The sequence below is a fragment of the Syngnathus typhle genome, linkage group LG2 (genome assembly GCF_033458585.1).
Source record: "Syngnathus typhle isolate RoL2023-S1 ecotype Sweden linkage group LG2, RoL_Styp_1.0, whole genome shotgun sequence".
Classification (NCBI taxonomy): domain Eukaryota; kingdom Metazoa; phylum Chordata; class Actinopteri; order Syngnathiformes; family Syngnathidae; genus Syngnathus; species Syngnathus typhle.
Genome location: NC_083739.1, coordinates 15,485,864 through 15,503,583, shown reverse-complemented (window position 1 = coordinate 15,503,583; position 17,720 = coordinate 15,485,864). Strand labels below are relative to the sequence as shown.

The following is a 17,720-nucleotide window of genomic DNA, read 5'->3' as shown; positions in this document are numbered from 1 at the left end:
AGTAAATGATACATTCCTGCTAGTTCCGCCTGGTGTTACTAGAAGTACGAATACTACTCGTTTGAGCATTTATTCCATATCCTTGCCAGAAGTTGTAAATGCAGTTTTTTTTCATGCAGTCTACGTGGCTTTGATTCCAGCGCCAGTGACCCAATGCCAAACCTCCACCAGTCAAATCCAGATGAAAAGACACAATCATTCTACGAGCATGCTCGAGTTGTTCTAGTAAGCCAGATACTTAATACAACAGTGTCACATGAACATCAAGTTCCATGTCAAGGAAATGGTAAAAGTGCTCAAAGGGCCTTTATTTAAATGATTTGTCTTTTGTGAGATTATGCAACATTGTACTTTTAACTAATGGTCTGAGGCCTGTCTTCTGGTAGCATCACGTTGAAATTACGCAGCATTTTCCTCTCAGCTAGCCATGCTTTCTGCACAAAGCCGGGTGGGGCCAGGGAGGGTGCTTGTGTGACCGCTACTGAGATCAGCCAATAGAAAGCCACAAATAGTTGACTGACAGGCATCTGTCCACTAATAGGAGAGCACTTGAAGTCGCCGCGCCTCTGATTAGCCAATGGTGACACAGCAAGCAGCGGCGCGAGGTTGCGTCAGTATAAATACTGTCTCGATATCCCGGGTGCGCCATAATGTCTTACATCGACCGCGTAACAGTCGGATTGTAAGACAATTCTTCAACGGACTTCCTTGTTGTAACCTCATCGATTGACCCCTCAAGAAAAGCAAAATGGTAAGAGTGGTTTTAAATACTTCCATGACTTGATGACTATAATTGGCGTTTTTGTGTCCCATCGGTGTTGGGTACGAGATGGGGTTGAAATAAATGTAGATTTTTATTTATTTTTTATCAAACTAAGGTTTACATTTGGTGACTCAGTTCGTCATGAATTGTCTTCGAATATATGTAACATTTGATATAAATAGCCTATTGGGTGGACACGTAGAAAGATGACTGACGCAGATGGTTGCTCACACCGTACTTTTGATTTTCGCTTCAAGACCGACTGGCCATTTTCTCAGGTCCCGTGAATTCAAAGTCAAATCGGTCTACGCAGACCTTAATTAAAGACCTGCGCGTTCAGATCGGTGATCATGAGCACAGCGTTTGCCATTATACGGCTCACGCCCAGAGTCACCCAATCCCGGGAGAGGATGGATGGATGAGGGTGGAGGTGGGGGCAGCAGGGTTTTGTGATTAGGCAGCGCCCTGTCACCATGTCAAATGCATGCTCTTCATTGAACGCTGACCATCAGCTCAAGGTTCACCAACCTCAAACGTCACGTGCTGAAGTGGCAAGAGTACAAATAAATGTATGCAGTAAATTGCCCCTAAATAGTGAACATTTTTATTGTTAAAAAAAAAAAAAGTTAAACAATCCAGCTGTGGTTACATATTGTAAGCTATTTGGAATTTTTTTTTAAAAGGATTTAATTTTTTACATTCCTCCCCTCACAGCGCGAGTGTATTTCCATCCACGTTGGCCAAGCTGGTGTTCAGATCGGCAATGCATGCTGGGAACTATATTGCCTGGAGCACGGCATCCAGCCAGACGGACAGATGCCCAGTGACAAGACAATTGGGGGTGGAGATGATTCCTTCAATACCTTCTTCAGCGAGACTGGAGCTGGAAAACATGTCCCCAGAGCTGTCTTTGTGGACCTGGAGCCCACTGTCATCGGTAAAGCCTTTTATCTACAAAACAGTTTCTTTGATGCGTGATATGATGTGAAAAGTCATTTTTATGGATTTTCCTCAGATGAGGTACGCAGTGGAACCTACCGCCAGCTTTTCCATCCTGAGCAGCTGATCACAGGCAAAGAGGACGCTGCCAACAACTACGCCCGTGGACACTACACAATAGGCAAGGAGATCATTGACCTGGTGCTGGACAGGATCCGCAAACTGGTGCGTAACACTCAACATGGTTTTGGACGGAGGCAGGAAGCCACAATGCTAATGTCTTGTCCTCGTCTTTGTGTCGTCAGGCCGACCAGTGCACTGGCCTGCAGGGCTTCTTGGTGTTCCACAGCTTCGGAGGTGGCACCGGCTCAGGTTTCACCTCCCTGCTGATGGAGCGTCTGTCCGTAGACTATGGCAAGAAGTCCAAGCTGGAGTTCTCCATCTACCCAGCTCCCCAGGTGTCTACCGCCGTGGTGGAGCCCTACAACTCCATCCTGACCACTCACACCACTCTTGAGCACTCCGACTGCGCTTTCATGGTTGACAACGAGGCCATCTACGACATCTGCCGCAGGAACCTCGACATCGAGCGTCCCACTTACACCAACCTGAACCGGTTGATCGGCCAGATCGTGTCCTCCATCACGGCCTCCCTTCGCTTTGATGGTGCCCTCAATGTTGACCTGACAGAGTTCCAGACCAACTTAGTGCCCTACCCCCGTATCCACTTCCCCCTGGCCACCTACGCTCCAGTCATCTCCACTGAGAAGGCGTACCACGAGCAGCTCTCTGTGGCGGAAATCACCAATGCCTGCTTCGAGCCCGCCAACCAGATGGTCAAATGTGACCCTCGCCATGGCAAGTACATGGCATGCTGCCTCTTGTACCGTGGCGATGTGGTGCCCAAAGATGTCAACGCAGCTATCGCCGCTATCAAAACCAAGCGCAGCATCCAGTTTGTAGACTGGTGCCCCACAGGTTTCAAGGTGGGCATCAACTACCAACCTCCCACCGTAGTTCCCGGTGGTGACCTGGCCAAGGTCCAGAGGGCCGTGTGCATGTTGAGCAATACCACCGCCATCGCCGAGGCCTGGGCCCGCCTTGACCACAAGTTTGACCTGATGTACGCCAAGCGCGCCTTTGTGCACTGGTATGTTGGCGAGGGCATGGAGGAGGGCGAGTTTTCCGAGGCCAGAGAAGATATGGCGGCTCTGGAGAAGGATTACGAGGAGGTTGGAGTCGACTCCGTTGAGGGTGACGGAGAGGAGGAAGGAGAAGAATATTAAAAGGCACTCGATTGATAAACGGAAAAAAATGCCAAAGCATTCCAATGAGTTGGTCTGTTTAAATAAAGTCTGATTAAAGGGCACGTGAAGAAGTCTGGTTTTTATGAGTGATTCTTTCTCAATGTTTCTGCATTAACTCCCTGCAACTGCCATACAAAATGCCACATCAGCTTGATAAATCGCACCACGTAGACTTCCTACTCACTTTAAAGTCAACTGCTCCCCCTGCTGGTGGGCCAGAGGTATAAGAACTGAATGATGACAGAGACCATAATCTCAGTCCTGTTTCGGGTCGAAGTTACATTTTGCCAACACAACTTGGACTAGTTTTCACGTCAAATTCAGTGAAACAGTTGACGTTAAAATTTAAATTGTTTCAGTATCTGTACTCAAGTTTTGCATTAGCTTAATATTTTTATTGAATTACTAAACTTTTACTCCACTTGTAAGCACCTTTGACCTACTCGGGCAACTCGAGACATTTTGCATTTCTCTCCTAATTTTGCTTACATTAATTATATTTTGGCTGTAGCTGTGTGGGAGAGACGAAGTGAGAAGGACTGAGACCAGAGTCTACTAAAAATAAACCACTGAAATGATAATTCTGCTGCCTTAAATGAATGAATAAATACGAATGAAGATGCACGATTAGCGGAAAACAGTGAAACATCAGTCCTCTGCAATTATGACACAAAACATGTTCTCTAAATTGCAGATTTATCTCAACGCAATCAGGCGACAACAGAAAATGTCACATGTGACGTCAGCTCTAGGGTCCTAAAATGCGACGTTGAACACTAGAGGGCAGCATAACTACATGATTGCACAACTGGGCTGATCTAAAACGTCCGCATTTTGGGAATGAACTCTAAGGAGAAGCGTGCTTGATTTTCTCTTGACAAAAACTGAAGATCCAACAATTTTTTAAAAAACTTTTTCAACGCTGAACCCTTTCGTCATACATCAAAACGTCAATTATTCACATGGCCTGGTGAATCTCCAAAAGTAGAACATAACAGTATTAGTGAGCTACAAATTTGGCAGCATTCAGGATTAACGTCGCAGCAGCGTCAAAGCAGGCTGCGTGCTGACATCAGACATCTCGAAGTGCGCACGTGCTGAATAATACGCTTTTGTCATCGTGCTCTTTCTTGTCACCCGGCAGAACAATGTCTTCTCTGTGTGAGTGACAAGAATGCCCCCCTCCCATTTTTGAGACTCTCCCACTTGCACATTCCTCCACACTGGGCTGCACAGAGGCCACCAGTAGGTTCCCGAAGTCATTTTACATTACATACAATAAATATTGGAACATGTGACTGACAAGTGCCCTGGTGTGTCCCATTACACAAGGGATGTCCAGCTCTGAACACGGGCGGAGCTAGAGGGGGGCCACGAGGGCACTGAATCCCCGCCTCCCCAAAATGATACATTATAAATCTTTATCAGCAATTTTTAGATTTTTTTTTTGGCTTTATAACAAAAAGATTGGAAATTGACTGTGGCTTGACTGCATTGCCAGTATCCTGTTTTAGTAGGGAGAAACAGATGAGGTCCAAAGAACAAAACAGAGCTTTTATATGCTTCTTCAATACTCACAATACTTTCAATACACTTGGAACGCGTTTGCACTGATTCCCGGCTCAGTTTTGCGTCGCTTACGAGCAACGACTCCGACAAGGGCGGGCAATGTTTTCTAAAATATACAGGAAAAAGCATCAGGAAGCTTGGTGAACACTTGAAGGCAGAGCAGAACATGTCCAGGAAACTCCAGCGTGTCCTCGCAGGCCTCGGATGGACTGTTTTTGTTTTGCGTCTACTCCAGGCCTGCCTGGGAGAGTCGCCATCGCTGACTCACATATGTTGGCGCTCCTCCTTCTTTTTCGTCTCCACATTTTTCCTTATTGCATTTTGTTAGGGAAGGGGGGCTTGTTTCTCACATACACTCGCCTCAAAGTTTCCTGGACCGCTATGAGCAGGGAGACTTGTACATGTCCAAAAGGGTGAAGTCAAAACAATGCCAAGCTTTGCCTCTTCCACGCTAGAAGAAACTTGTGGCGGTGCGGGAAAAACAACGTCCGACAGTACAAGCACAGCTGCCACTCATCTGGAAAGGGATAATGGCTGCTTGGTGAACTCATTCTTCTATGAACCTCTTCCTTTATGAACTTCAACCAAATTCAAACCAACTGTGCAAACGTCTTAGTCCACTTTCAACTTTGTTGTTTTAAGCACTTTTCCGCAGCAGCCGTGTTGACATAGTCAATTCGTAAATGGCAGCACACATACGGTAAGCAGGATTAGACACAAAAGTGTGTGGTGCACGGGCCAAGGACGAATCCATGCAGAGGATTTGACTACTGTGGAAAAGTCGAGGCCACCGTTGGAATTGGTTTTCAAAAGTGAACCTTTTGAGCAGTAGACGAGTCTGCTCAACATATGTGCACTGTGAAAACATCAAGATTTGTGGGACTGATCACACCAGTCAGTGTATTTTATGAAGCCCCACGTCAGCGTCGAGATAATGTTTCCTCTGCACTCTTTGAATGTTTCTTGGAAAAGGACACAGATATATCCCGGCTGGCTCCATCCTCTCGACATTTCCGAAAGACCGTGACTCAATATCCTCTAGCTTGCAGCATTCCGGAAGGCCTCACCACTCCAGGGCTGCCATGTTGATTTCATTTTGGACTTGTATGAATTGAGGGGGCTCGACACCAGCACAATAGGACAATGCGCTCCACTTTCACGCACAATGAGCATGTTTTATTTGTTCTGTCCTCGACGAGAACAGGCTGATAGTCAGAGCTTCCTGCCTTAAAGACCGGAAAAAAACGGGATGAACAAAAGGTGTCACGCTGTACCAAATGTTTTTATGAACAGTCTGTCATAATAATTTTAATACGTGACATCTTGGCTAACTTTGTTGTCTTTCTGTGGGAAAAACCTCAAAGCGAGCCTGCTGTATTTTGAGATCGACCCCATGACACTTCCTGCTATTGTCTTTGAAGACGCTCTTTTTTTGCATGCATGCATATGGGCACACACACACACACGCGCGCACACGCACACGCACACACACACACACACACACACACACACACACACACACACACACACACACACACACACAGGCATTATGTAATTTATTTTCCCATGGTACACACATTTAGCTTAATTAAATGATTTGTAGGAAACATTGAAATACAACCTTGTAGGTTCTTCTCATTTAAGTCATTTTTCTTCCTCATAAGAGAATATATCAGTTTAATTCTTATTTTAGATGCACCCTGTTGAAATGAACCCAAATAAAGGTACTCAATGCTTGACCGACAGTAATGGAACTCGACAGATGTCTTTAGTCTTCACTGAACCAAGCACGCATGTTTTGGGGGTATGGGAGGCAGCTGGAGCCCCCTGAAGAAAAACGCACATGCATGTGGAGAGCAAGACCAAACCCAGGATCTTGACTGAAAGACAGACATGCTGACAAAATCCCACTGCATATATGTAGATGACATTTCATAAAGTGTCTTGATCTTATTGTGCGGGACAACCCCTTGAGTCACAAGAAGTTCCATTTCCTGGTCTTTGTCATCAGAGGCGCCTTTCTGTTTGGGACGTCCCCAAACACACAGGAGACAAATAAAAATCAAATCACATCAGTTCATCTTGTCGTGGCTCACTCAGATGAAGTCTCACCTAATTTGCTGGCGTCATAAATGACAATGGTTGGAACTCCAAAGTATACTCATGCATGGTCATACATGACATGACAGTTAAAGACATGCATATAAAGAGCTCTATAATTTAATATGTCAATATTGTTGGAGCCAATTGAGTTTCCTTGGCTTAAATTCTTATTTTTGTCTAAGATTTGCTGGCCTTGGGCCATGGACTTTTTTTTTTTAATTTGACAAAGCCTTTGGTCACCTGGTTAGTCACCTGACCAGTCACCTGATCAGGTAAAGATGGCTGTTCCCTGTTAGTAGTCAGTCTTAGCCAGTCTCAGTTAGACAAAGAAAGAAGATAGTAGTGATATAGTTTTTTACCGCTCAAAGGCCGCTACATCAAGCCTGTTCCAAGCTTGTATTTTTTTGCTTTGCAACTTGAAAACTTTGAACTTAGAAAACAAACTTTAGTTTACTTCTTGGAGCCCTTGATGATGAAACCTTAGTTGGATTATAAATAATTTGGATTTGCCCCTGTGTGACACCTGCCTGCCTGCCTGCCTGCCTGCCTGCCTGCCTGCCTGCCTGCCTGCCTGCCTGCCTGCCTGCCTGCCTGCCTGCCTGCCTGCCTGCCTGCCTGCCTGCCTGCCTGCCTGCCTGCCTGCCTGCCTGCCTGCCTGCCTGCCTGCCTGCCTGCCTGCCTGCCTGCCTGCCTTCCCTTGCCTGGCCTACCACCCTTGCCTGCCTGCCATTGCCTCTCTCCCTGCTTGCCTCTATTTTGGACATTCTACCTCCAACTTCAAAAGGGTATGAGCAACAGCTATACACAGTGAAGATAAGCGTGTGACAAGAACTATACAACATCTAACCTTTGGAATTTAAACTGAACTGAAACTGACACTCACAAATAGAATCGTGATATTTTTTCACCTAATTCATGTAACAATGTTTATTGTTGATGTGATTGTACAGCAGCTGCTCTTAGCTTATTTGTATTTATTTATTTACAATATCATCCAAATGATACAAAAAATGAGCTTCATAGGGTTATGTATGTATGATAAGTATGATCAGGTTAGGGTTAGGGGTCAGGGTTGGGTATGTTAGGTAGGGTTAGGTATGCTCTGGTTAGGGTTGGGTATGATCGGTATGATATGTGGGGTTAGGTATGATCTGGTTAGGGTTGGGTATGATAGGTATGATAAGTAGGGTTAGGTATGATCAGAATCATAATTATTGGCCAGCTACGTAAAACAGAGGAATTTGCCTTTGGTAGTATGAACTACACCAGTATTGTAGTAAATGGCACCCATGACAAATAAACATGACATGTTTAGAATCTTGAGTAATGTTGCCATTTTTGTATTCCTAAGAGGGGAGGGGCTCAAAGTGGGAGTGGATTCTAAACTGGTGATTAAAATGTTTATACATACAATAGAGTCAATACTAGGAACATTTATAAGCACATTTTGGATATAGTATAGTAACTGGTGGCATCTGGGATGGCAAGGCATTTGGCGAAGGGGGCAACTGCCCCCCCTTACCACCCTGGAGAACCGCCTCTGCCACACAATGACTTATTTTTCCTTAAATGAAGTATGGGTGTATCAACAGAGTGCGAATCAGCAAAAGTTGAATCATAGCATCTAGCATCCTGTTTGTTGAAGAAGTTGCACCTTTCATCCAAAAGGCTTCTTTAGGTCAACATGGAGCGTAGGTGCAAAGTCCTTCTAATTACGCATAATGCCTTAGCGGGTGCGTTCTCCGGGGGCTATTGTTGCTGGATGCGGTTATAATGAAACGAGCATCCTACATACCAATGAGATGTTTACTTGTCCTGTGGCAAAACAGCTCGTTAGGGTCGGCCAGTCTTCCCGATGAATGAGGCGATCTTTGGGGCAGGAGAGGTCAGGGCATTGTTATCAGCAGACAATCCTCCAGAGATGGATGGCTTTTTAGCTTGATGTTTCTTGTACCCCTCTTTCAAAGCAGCAACCCCCCCTTTCCACATTATGGATGTTATTGTCCTGGAAGGAATGTCTCTTCTTTTTGAGTTGCCTGACGGCTCCTAAACAAGTCAGTGTTGCAAATGTGTATAGTAGTACGAGATCAAACACAGATGTGTTACGTCACACGTGGGAAGGCCAACAACACCGATCTTAGAGAGTGCCGAACCGAGCGTTCATCGGAAAAGCTGAGGCAGCAGTTCAGTTTCCTCTCGTGAGTCCAAAAGTCTACTCGAGGCTTTGAAATGAACGTGCAGCTCCCATTTCACTGTTAGCGCTCGACAAGTCTTCAAGTTTTGAACATTTTTCGTTGAATTTTCCTGTCAGAGCAAGTACCCCATCGATTTATAGCAGGAACCAATTCTTGGCACGCCTGCCTTATCTTCAAGTCGGGAAATGTTTGATTTCCAAGCAAGGGCCCTTGAGATTTTTCAACGGTACTCTATACAAGATGGCTGACATCTCTTCAGAATGTCACAATTTCATCTCTCGGCCGGTCGCAAATTTCCGCTGATGTTCATGTCCAGCGATTATTGTGAAGTTGATTATCTCTGACATCCTTTAAAGATGATCACGTAATCAGATTTTATGGCAGCTCGATTCCCATTGATTTCATAGCATTTTGACAAGAAATGTCTGCGGTCGCTAATGTAGCTAACAGTTCCTTACTACTTATGCCACACATGTGTGGAAGTGCTTTTTATGGTTTTAGCAGTTAACCGTTTACAGGTTAGTTCCTTGTTTGCTCATTTTATTGCACCGCCTGACTCCATGACGACACATATGCATATTATTTTCTACCGTTTTTATCTTATCTTTATGGCGGCTATCCGGACACATTGGTTACACACATCACACATTGGGGTAGAACTTATATAAAATAGAATACTTGAAATGTGAGTAAAGCTCAAAATCTTCTTTAAAGCTGTTTTTCACGAACGACATTGGCTTTTCCAGTTTGGTTCAATACTCCTGGGCAGAGTTTGACTAATTTTGACTTTCATGGTTTCATTTCAATTCGCTTCAATTAGTTTTAAGAGCAGGCTTGTTACTTTTTATTTGTCCCAAAATGCTTCACTTTTGTATAGAGTCGTTTTTGTATTAATTTTACGCATTGATGTTTTTCAGAACTTCACCACAACTTCTCAACCTATTTCTCGGCAGGGGTTTTTGCACTAGTGTCTGCTTGCGTGGGTCACTGCATTCCTAAAGTGGGATATTGAGCCAATGTGGGAAACTTAAAGGAGTCATTTTGCTGGTGCACAAAGAGGTCGCCACACACGTTTAGCTGGGCTTCATTTGTCTTTGGTCAACAGCTGAGCTTTCACTGCAGGGTGCCATTCAAACATTCACAAACGTAGTCCGGACTAGACCCCCGTGGACTCGAGCAGGCCCTTAACAGCCCATTCAGATGTAATGAGAAGCATTACTAGCCTAATCGGGGCCTCGTTAGCATTCCGCAGTGTAACACCTCACTGCATTGTCTCTGTTAATGTGCAAAGAATGTCGGAGGCGTGTGTTTTTATGTGGGAGGAGGTCCGGCGAAAACACATGGCCACATAGCGTCCCTTCGCCATGGTCAACCTGCTGACAAAAGGGCTCAGCGGTGCTGAACCAAATGAGAGCGACCGCTGTGACCTTACGGGTCAGCTGAGAATGAAAAGCTTTCCAACACACACAGAAGCAGCCATGGGAATATGGGAAGAGGTGGAATGGAGAGCTGGAAGAAAGAAAGTGGCTGTGGTTGGAATTCAGGGTCATGCCTTCCTCTCCGCATTCCTCCTGACAATAAAGTGTGTCAGCGTTGATACAAGAGCTTCTATTCTGCACACCTCACATGCATTATTAAACGTCCCCCGAGCCACCACTTGCTGAACTCTTGGGATGGCGACCACGTGCATCAATATTTTTAAAAGCACCACATGATGCTCCAACATTTGTACAAATATAGAAATCCTGAGTTGTAGACATACTAAATCCACTGGTCGTCCCCTTTGTATTTGAGCACCTCAATGAATCACTGGTAGCCATTTGGTCAAATTGCGACTTTGATGCTACTTTTGTGTTACAATTGGAATGGAATGTTAAGTGAGGTCACACTTTTCTAAATACGCAGTCCCGTATTGTATGATACCATCAGACTGTACGGCTGCCATTTTTCCGCTTCCCAAGTTCACCCGGCTTATTTTCTCAGGAGGATGAACTGTCATGATGATGCAGATTGACAATGATTTAATGCAGTTCACTGATGTAATAAAACAAACAAAAAAAAAAACGGCATTAATCAAAATTGTCTCTTTATTTTTCGGAACAATATTTTTGGCAGTAAAAAATAGAACATTCTTCTGAAGCAAACATCAAACTTAAATGATTGGTCAGCTGTCACTATCAAGGTTGGTGCATGCAGGAAAAACAAACAAAAATCTTCATTGTTGACTTAAAGCCAGACACATTTAAAAATAAATAAATAACTTAAATCACAAAAGTCAACTTAAAAGTTCTATACAGCTTTGGAACACTGGCGGCTGGCTAACAGCCTTTGGTTGCTTGACGCTTTGTGAGGATTTTTTTGGACCAGACAGTCTTAAGAGGAAGTGATGTCACAGTTTGCTCTCCTCCTCCTCCAGTGGCCTGTTCAAGCCCGGGATGAACTTGAGCAAGTGCCTCCGGAAGCTTCTGTGTTTCCTCTGCAACGAGCTGAAGACTGGTGGCTTGCCGGGAGCGGCGGGTGGTAATACCGGCCCGCGTGTGTAGCTGCGAGTGCTGGCGCTGCGCGTCAACTGCGTCTTGGCTGATGCAAAGAGCTCGCTGGCGGGCCGCAGGCGCTGCTTCCTGGCCGCCTGCTGTTTGTGCCTTTTGCTCTCGTCGGCGTCTGAGTCGCCGGCGTGATAAAGGCACGTCTGGTACAGGGGGTCGTCTTCGGTGGCCGTGCTGAGGACGCTGGCGCTGCTGCTGGTGCTGCCAGTGCAGTGCGGGGAGCGGAGGGCGGCCGGGCTGGGCGCTCCCAGGCTGCCGTACACGCCCGCCGACTCCAGGGACTCGTACACGGAGGCGTCGCTCATCACGATACCTGGCATAGGTGAGAGGGAGATGCTGTTAGCAGTGTCATCTTGGAGGAAAATAATAAAGCAGCAAGTTGAAACTGCTATCTTAGTTTTTATAATCATGGGTAGGTTTGGTTGACAAAGAAAGGATGCGACCTACCGTGAACAAGCCTCTGCTCCTGCACCATCAACGAGCGATACTCATCCCACTTCTCATGGAGCGTTTGCTGCAAAGGACCAAGCACACAATTCCATTTGATTTCAATGGAAACCACAGTAGACTGCCAAACTTCCAGTTCTCATCATTTCCTGATTTTCAGTTCGGATGTCAGTCGTCTCTGCGTGTGCTGTCCTGCTTCTCTATCTGAACCCAACCGTCAGCCACACACCGAGTCTGTTCAAGGTTTCTTTCTTTTTCAAGTTTTTCGTAATGTGTTGTACATCTGCTCTATGCGTAAAACATGCCTCAATATCACCTCTGATGTTAGTGCTGGCGGATAAATACAATTGAATAGAATTAAGTGGAACGGTCGGTGCCTTCTTATATAACATCCGGAGTTGGAAATGACCATCGTTTAAGTGAGTCTGATGCAGGAGGCTGGCGCTTAATCTGTAAAAACTAGGATTAGTACGTGAGAAGGCTGCCGCGGCTGGTGGGATTAACAGCACAGCTGCTGGGATCTTTTAAGGGGGAAAGTGGCGCTGCTAGGCCACTTGACGGGAAGAATGCCAGAGAGGGTGCTGGGGAAAATGCTGATCCAACAGGTGTGAGCGACAGGTGTGGATGGGGAAGGGGGTCTAAACACGGCACATTTGTGTATGTGCGCTGACCTACGAGCGTGGCAGACAACTCACCTTCAGATACTGCAGTCGCGCCTCCAGCTCGGCTTTCCGGATGGAGTCGCTATAAATCGTCTCCAGCCTTGAAGGGAAGAAGGCGACAAGATTTAACAGGCGAAAGAGGAAGTGGTTGAGCAAAAAAGACGTCTACAAGTGTGGGAAAGAGACATTTAACCGTATCAAAAGCACTTTTCATCAGGCAGAAACAATATACAATAAACAATCTCGTTATGACGAGAAACTAAACATTCATGATATGATTCAGTACTGTGACTTTATGTGGTACTGCTTTCTGTTTCTGTAACGTCAGTAGCAACTTAAACGTGGGCAATATCCATTTTCTGTGTTTATATGACTGCGTTCAAAAGGATCGTTTTCTAACTCCTTGATGTCAAACTTGTAAAGTGTTTCCCCATCCTTGCGCTCTGACGCAGGCGGTTCCACTCGCGTCTTACTGCTGAAGCTTCAAGAAAGGTACCGCTAAATCTACAAGCGACATCAGCAGGATGCAAACGAGTGCCGTAGTGTAAATACAGCCTTAAGAATTAGCTTCTCTATGTGCTGTCCATCCGCATATGAATCAGTTTGTGGAGAACTATAAACAATGTCATAACATTCAAAACTGCATTTTATGTGTTGAACGTGTTTGTACCTGAGAGTGTTTCCGGAAGCCTTGATGAGCTGGACAATCTCCTTGTGTCGAAATCCCTCCACAGGGGCCTCGTTCACACTTGCGATGGTCTCCCCTGCGACAGCGCACACATTCAATGGAGATTGTTTTGATTCAACACACGAATAAGAAATGTGCATCACAGAAGGGAAGCGTGGCTTTTTTTTTTTTCCGTCCCAAAGGTTATTTTGCTACCTCGGATTCATTTAGTGCATTCGCACAATAGCGCAGCAAAGGAATTTAGGAAGTGAAACTGAATTAGTAATCGAAAGAAGGAAGTGGATGGCAGACTGACTAGCTTGTGAACATACACATTTTGTTCAGCCGATCTGAGATTAGTGGGGAAAAAAACCCCATAAGCTTTCACTGATTGGTAGTGAGCGATTAAAAATGGCAGCAATTTCCTAACGAATATTTTGTGTTAATGCTGAGTGAGAGATGCTGACCGTAAACACCACTAAAAAGAATTGAGGACAGACACTAAAGTGTCCATAGGTGTGCTTGCTTGTCTCCATGATTTGTCAGTGTGTGCCCTGTGATTGATTGGTGACCGGTCCGGGTGACCAGTCCAACGTCAGCCGGGATAGCCTTAGCTTGTCTTAAATTTGACAACTTACCGACTTTGAGTCCTGCGAGCTGGGCCGGGCTGTCGTCGTGCACCTTGCACACAAATGTGCACATTTCCACTGTGTTGTGGTCCTGATGATGCAAGCCGTAAGTCTGAAAGACACACAAGGCCTTCCATCAGTCATGCCGAAAAGTAGAAGAAGGAAAAAAAGAACTTCTTCTTTGGTGGCGTGTGGCTTCCGCCACATGATTGATGTCACTGCACTGGAAACGTCGGCGCCGTGTGGCATTGCGCTGATAACGCAATCACAGGATGACGGAGCTGAGGACCGCAGACCATGTGGCTCAAGACACGGAGACGGACGGACAGGGCTTGAACACGCAACAATCAGCCAGTGAAGGTTTCATGACAAAACAGATGCCACTCAGTGGAGCGCAGACCTCCGCCAAGGCAAAACCTTCTTAAACATCTCTGACTCGTTAGGCATTTGTTTGATAAGGTTGCCGTCCAGCCTTGCAAACTGGGTGCTGGATTTGGAGGCTTGCTGTCACATTTGGTGGCCATACTGAAAGCAGACTATAATGGCAAAAAGTGAAAATGCAGAGATCTGCGCCAAAATTTGGTGGATATGCTTACTTGACAACCACCTAATTTAGGAAGCCATTTTTCTTTCTGCTTCTTTGAGATGTTCTTTCTAGGACACTGAAGGAATAATGAATCAGATCGACTCGAAAAGCCCTGACACAATCTTCTACAGATGTGACTGTGGTTCTTGTGGTTGCGACGCTTGGCAGGGACGACATCGCATCCGTCCAATTGGTTTACTTAGTTTTAATAAGGGAAAATGTCTTTGGAATGACTCGCGTTTGTTAGTGAGTAGATCTACATTCAACAAGGTTTTTATCCGTGCATCACAAATGAACACTGATGTTATCGACAGTTATCTGGGAATTGTTTTAAATCGTCAAAGAAATATGTCTAACGGCGCCCGTGTGTGCCACCATTCTTAGAAATTCCGATCAGGCCGGAATTTGGTTGGGCTTACATAAGATCACAATAGATAACAAAACGTTTTGTTGTCATGACAACAACTGCTGCGACTTCCTCATGTGCGCCATTGCATCTGTCTGCGGAGGCACAGCAGACTTCCTCTTGTGGCGATACGGACAAAACCCACAAGCAAGCAGGCCGGGTCGCCTGATAAACGCAAGCGCGCCGTGACGCACATCAATGGACATCACGAAAGGAACAGGAAGGTCCATGTCAAGTGACCAATATGGCAGCCCAAATGCGCCTCACGAGTTCACCACTTCCTGTAGGTGTCGGAAGGGTGGAGAACATCCAAAAAAAGAAGACGTACACTTTGGTAAATAAAGTGTGCCACTTTATCTCACATCCACTTGCAAAGATTTTAAAATAGGGGAGAATAAAAATACAAATGAACTAACCTGAATTTCAAAACCAAATGTTTGCTCCTCTGCTTTCTCCAGCACCACCAGCTTCCTGAAGAGCAGATTGGAAAGGAGCAGAATTTCAAACTGGGGGAGAGTTTAGAATGTTAAGGTCTGTTTTCGTCAATGTCCCGAACAGTCTCAACGATTCTACGGTACGTGACATAACTGTGTGGTTTGCACCCTCAATCTTTTTCCCTACAAACTGGTTTTACCTTTGTGGTTCTGGTGTTGCCTGTATTTGTGGCTTCCATTTCTGCGAACCGCCAGCCTGCAAAAGAGAAACAAGCACGTCAGACACCTGACTCAAAAGGGTATCCCCGGGCCTTTCCTGGACACACCTACTACACGCACGCACACCGCATGAACCGGTCTGTCAAGTCATTGCGCACGTGTACTACACGGGTGTATTTTTAGGCTGCTGAGTCATCCAAAGTTTACACTGAAACTGAAAATGTGTGTCGAACTGCCGCTTGTTTACTTCTACGAGAAGCTAGTTTCACCTTTCGACTAACCTCACCTGTCTACAGGCTTTTCAGACCTCTAGGGAGCCACGATAAAAAGGTGGAGTCTTTCACAGTCCGTACATTTAAGCCAAGCCGGGGTCGAGACCAGGGCCCACCAAAATAAATACGGACTGTATCTGTCCACAAGGCTTCACTTCTTAGCTTCGTTCCAACTCAGTCCTTTTCTGATGAAAGGCCGCTTTGTGCCAGCTCGTAAACTGTTGCTTTCTTTTAAGTCTCCACACTTACAGAATTGTCAGGCTTCTCAATGAGAGCATTTATTATTCCCCAAAAACCCACACAGGGGCAACATGTGGGGGAGCTACAGCGGGATGGACTGCCCCTCACATGCTTACAATGCACCCTTGTTGCCCTCCAGTTTGGATGCTTAAGTCCACTTTCTCAGCAACCAAATGTCCATTTGGCAGACAAATGACCATTGGAGTCGAATGAGGGACAACAGCCAGGAAAATGTGGCATAGTTAGCAAGCGTTACGCAATGCTTAATAAAGGTTATGTCACTCTGGCCATCGGGAGATGTCCTTTATAAATAACAAGGCTGCAAAAAAACATGCTGCTGCAGCTGCTGTCGAAAACACATACCTCAAGATTCCTCCAATTTGCCATTGAATTTAGGATGAATAAATGTGAAAATAAGATAGCAGACTCAACAAGGAGTAACTCGAGAAGAATGCAGTACCATAGACTGAAGTGGACTTCATTATCATCCCTTTTTGTAAACAGTTAAGCATGTTAAATACTAATGACATCACTCATAAAGCTACTAAGGATGACCCTTTAAACTGTTCAACTTTTTGACTGTAGTGTGGACAGTGATGCACCAAAGCAAAACAGTTGAGAGGTTTGTCTGAAGTCACGTCTGCATTATCATTTATAAACAGCGTCAGTTGAACGAGCGAAAGTTTAAAAAGCACACGTTTGCTCCGAATATTAACTATATCTTCAAGTACATAATATTTTGAAAAGATACTACTTCTAATTATGTGTTTCCATTGAAGTCATAAATACTACTGAAATACTGTATGACGTGGAGTGATCGTCGATAGTATTGATCAAGCAAACAACAACCCACCCACTAAGTAAATAGTGGCATTGCTCTTATAATAAAACATATTTATCTCAGTCGTGGACCGTTAGATCCCCTTTTAGTATTGAACTCATCGCCGGAGAGCAGTCACACTCCAATCAACGCCTATACGTTAACTCCTTTAATTGATACATTTCTCTTGTAGACAAATGAGAGCCATTAAAAACCGGTGATTATTTTACCTTTCTCAAATTTCTGGGCAAAGTGCCTCCGGAGTAAGCCAGCGTCTTATAGTTGTAAACTTCCGATGGGTCGTTGTGGAGCGGCGCCGTCCGCTGGCAGCTGTCCGACTGGGACGACGGGAAATAGACGTCGTTGTCCGGGGAGGACGCCGCCGCCGCCGCCACCGCTGAACTGTTCGGCCCATTCGAGTTGACCATCTTCATCCTCCTGAACGTCATGCCTATGCCAAAGGTTTGCTGCAAATCCGCTGAAAGTGCCCCGATGGAGAACGGCGACCGTCTCAACAAATGAACTTCAGTGCGTGCTTGTGTGTACAGTATTTGCGCGTGTGGGTGTGCGTGTTGTTCTCAACGAATCAACGTGTCGTCTCCCGGATAGTGTTGGCTCGTGAGTGAACGACTCGTTCAAAGGAACGGACTTTTTTCAGTGAACGAGAGTGAACCATATGAAGTAAATGACGGGATTTTTGGACACTAATAGTCGTTTTTAAGTAACTTGTATGCATATATACGCCTAAATATTGTTATCCAATATATCTACTGCAATTTTACATTGGATTGCTGGTTTGACATTTACTTGTAATATATTTTAAATAAACATTTATGTTAAAACTTGTCTGGTGTTTTATTCCTTGTTTTATATTCGCCAATTAAAATATAAATATCAGACATTTGATTAACTGCTT

General features: G+C 45.2%; 2 protein-coding genes across 2 annotated transcripts; one reads left to right on the top strand and one right to left on the bottom strand.

Annotated features, from left to right (window-relative positions):
* The first annotated feature begins 602 nt into the window (after window positions 1-602).
* Window positions 603-3,080, top strand: LOC133143682 (tubulin alpha-1A chain-like). Its single transcript, XM_061265775.1, has 4 exons — window positions 603-751; window positions 1,478-1,700; window positions 1,779-1,927; window positions 2,008-3,080. The coding sequence occupies exons 1-4, from the start codon at window positions 749-751 to the stop codon at window positions 2,986-2,988; spliced, it is 1,356 nt and encodes a 451-aa protein (XP_061121759.1). The 5' UTR covers window positions 603-748; the 3' UTR covers window positions 2,989-3,080.
* A 7,865-nt stretch (window positions 3,081-10,945) lies between these two features.
* On the bottom strand, window positions 10,946-17,409 carry tamalin (trafficking regulator and scaffold protein tamalin). The gene is made up of 8 exons (XM_061269895.1): window positions 17,035-17,409; window positions 15,454-15,509; window positions 15,236-15,290; window positions 13,837-13,939; window positions 13,202-13,295; window positions 12,565-12,631; window positions 11,870-11,936; window positions 10,946-11,735 (listed from the first exon to the last, which is right to left on the bottom strand). Exons 1-8 carry the CDS (start codon window positions 17,251-17,253, stop codon window positions 11,266-11,268), a joined length of 1,131 nt encoding a protein of 376 aa, XP_061125879.1. The 5' UTR covers window positions 17,254-17,409; the 3' UTR covers window positions 10,946-11,265.
* Window positions 17,410-17,720: the final 311 nt, after the last annotated feature.

Coding starts and splice junctions, on each gene's coding strand:
- LOC133143682 (XM_061265775.1), top strand. Junction 1,701..1,778: donor CCTGGAGCCCACTGTCATCG/GTAAAGCCTTTT, acceptor GATTTTCCTCAG/ATGAGGTACGCAGTGGAACC. Junction 1,928..2,007: donor TGGACAGGATCCGCAAACTG/GTGCGTAACACT, acceptor TTGTGTCGTCAG/GCCGACCAGTGCACTGGCCT.
- tamalin (XM_061269895.1), bottom strand. CDS start 17,253: ATGACGTTCAGGAGGATGAAGATGGTCAACTCGAATGGGCCGAACAGT. Junction 15,291..15,453: donor GCAACACCAGAACCACAAAG/GTAAAACCAGTT, acceptor TCTGCTCTTCAG/GAAGCTGGTGGTGCTGGAGA. Junction 13,940..15,235: donor CATTTGGTTTTGAAATTCAG/GTTAGTTCATTT, acceptor TGTGTCTTTCAG/ACTTACGGCTTGCATCATCA.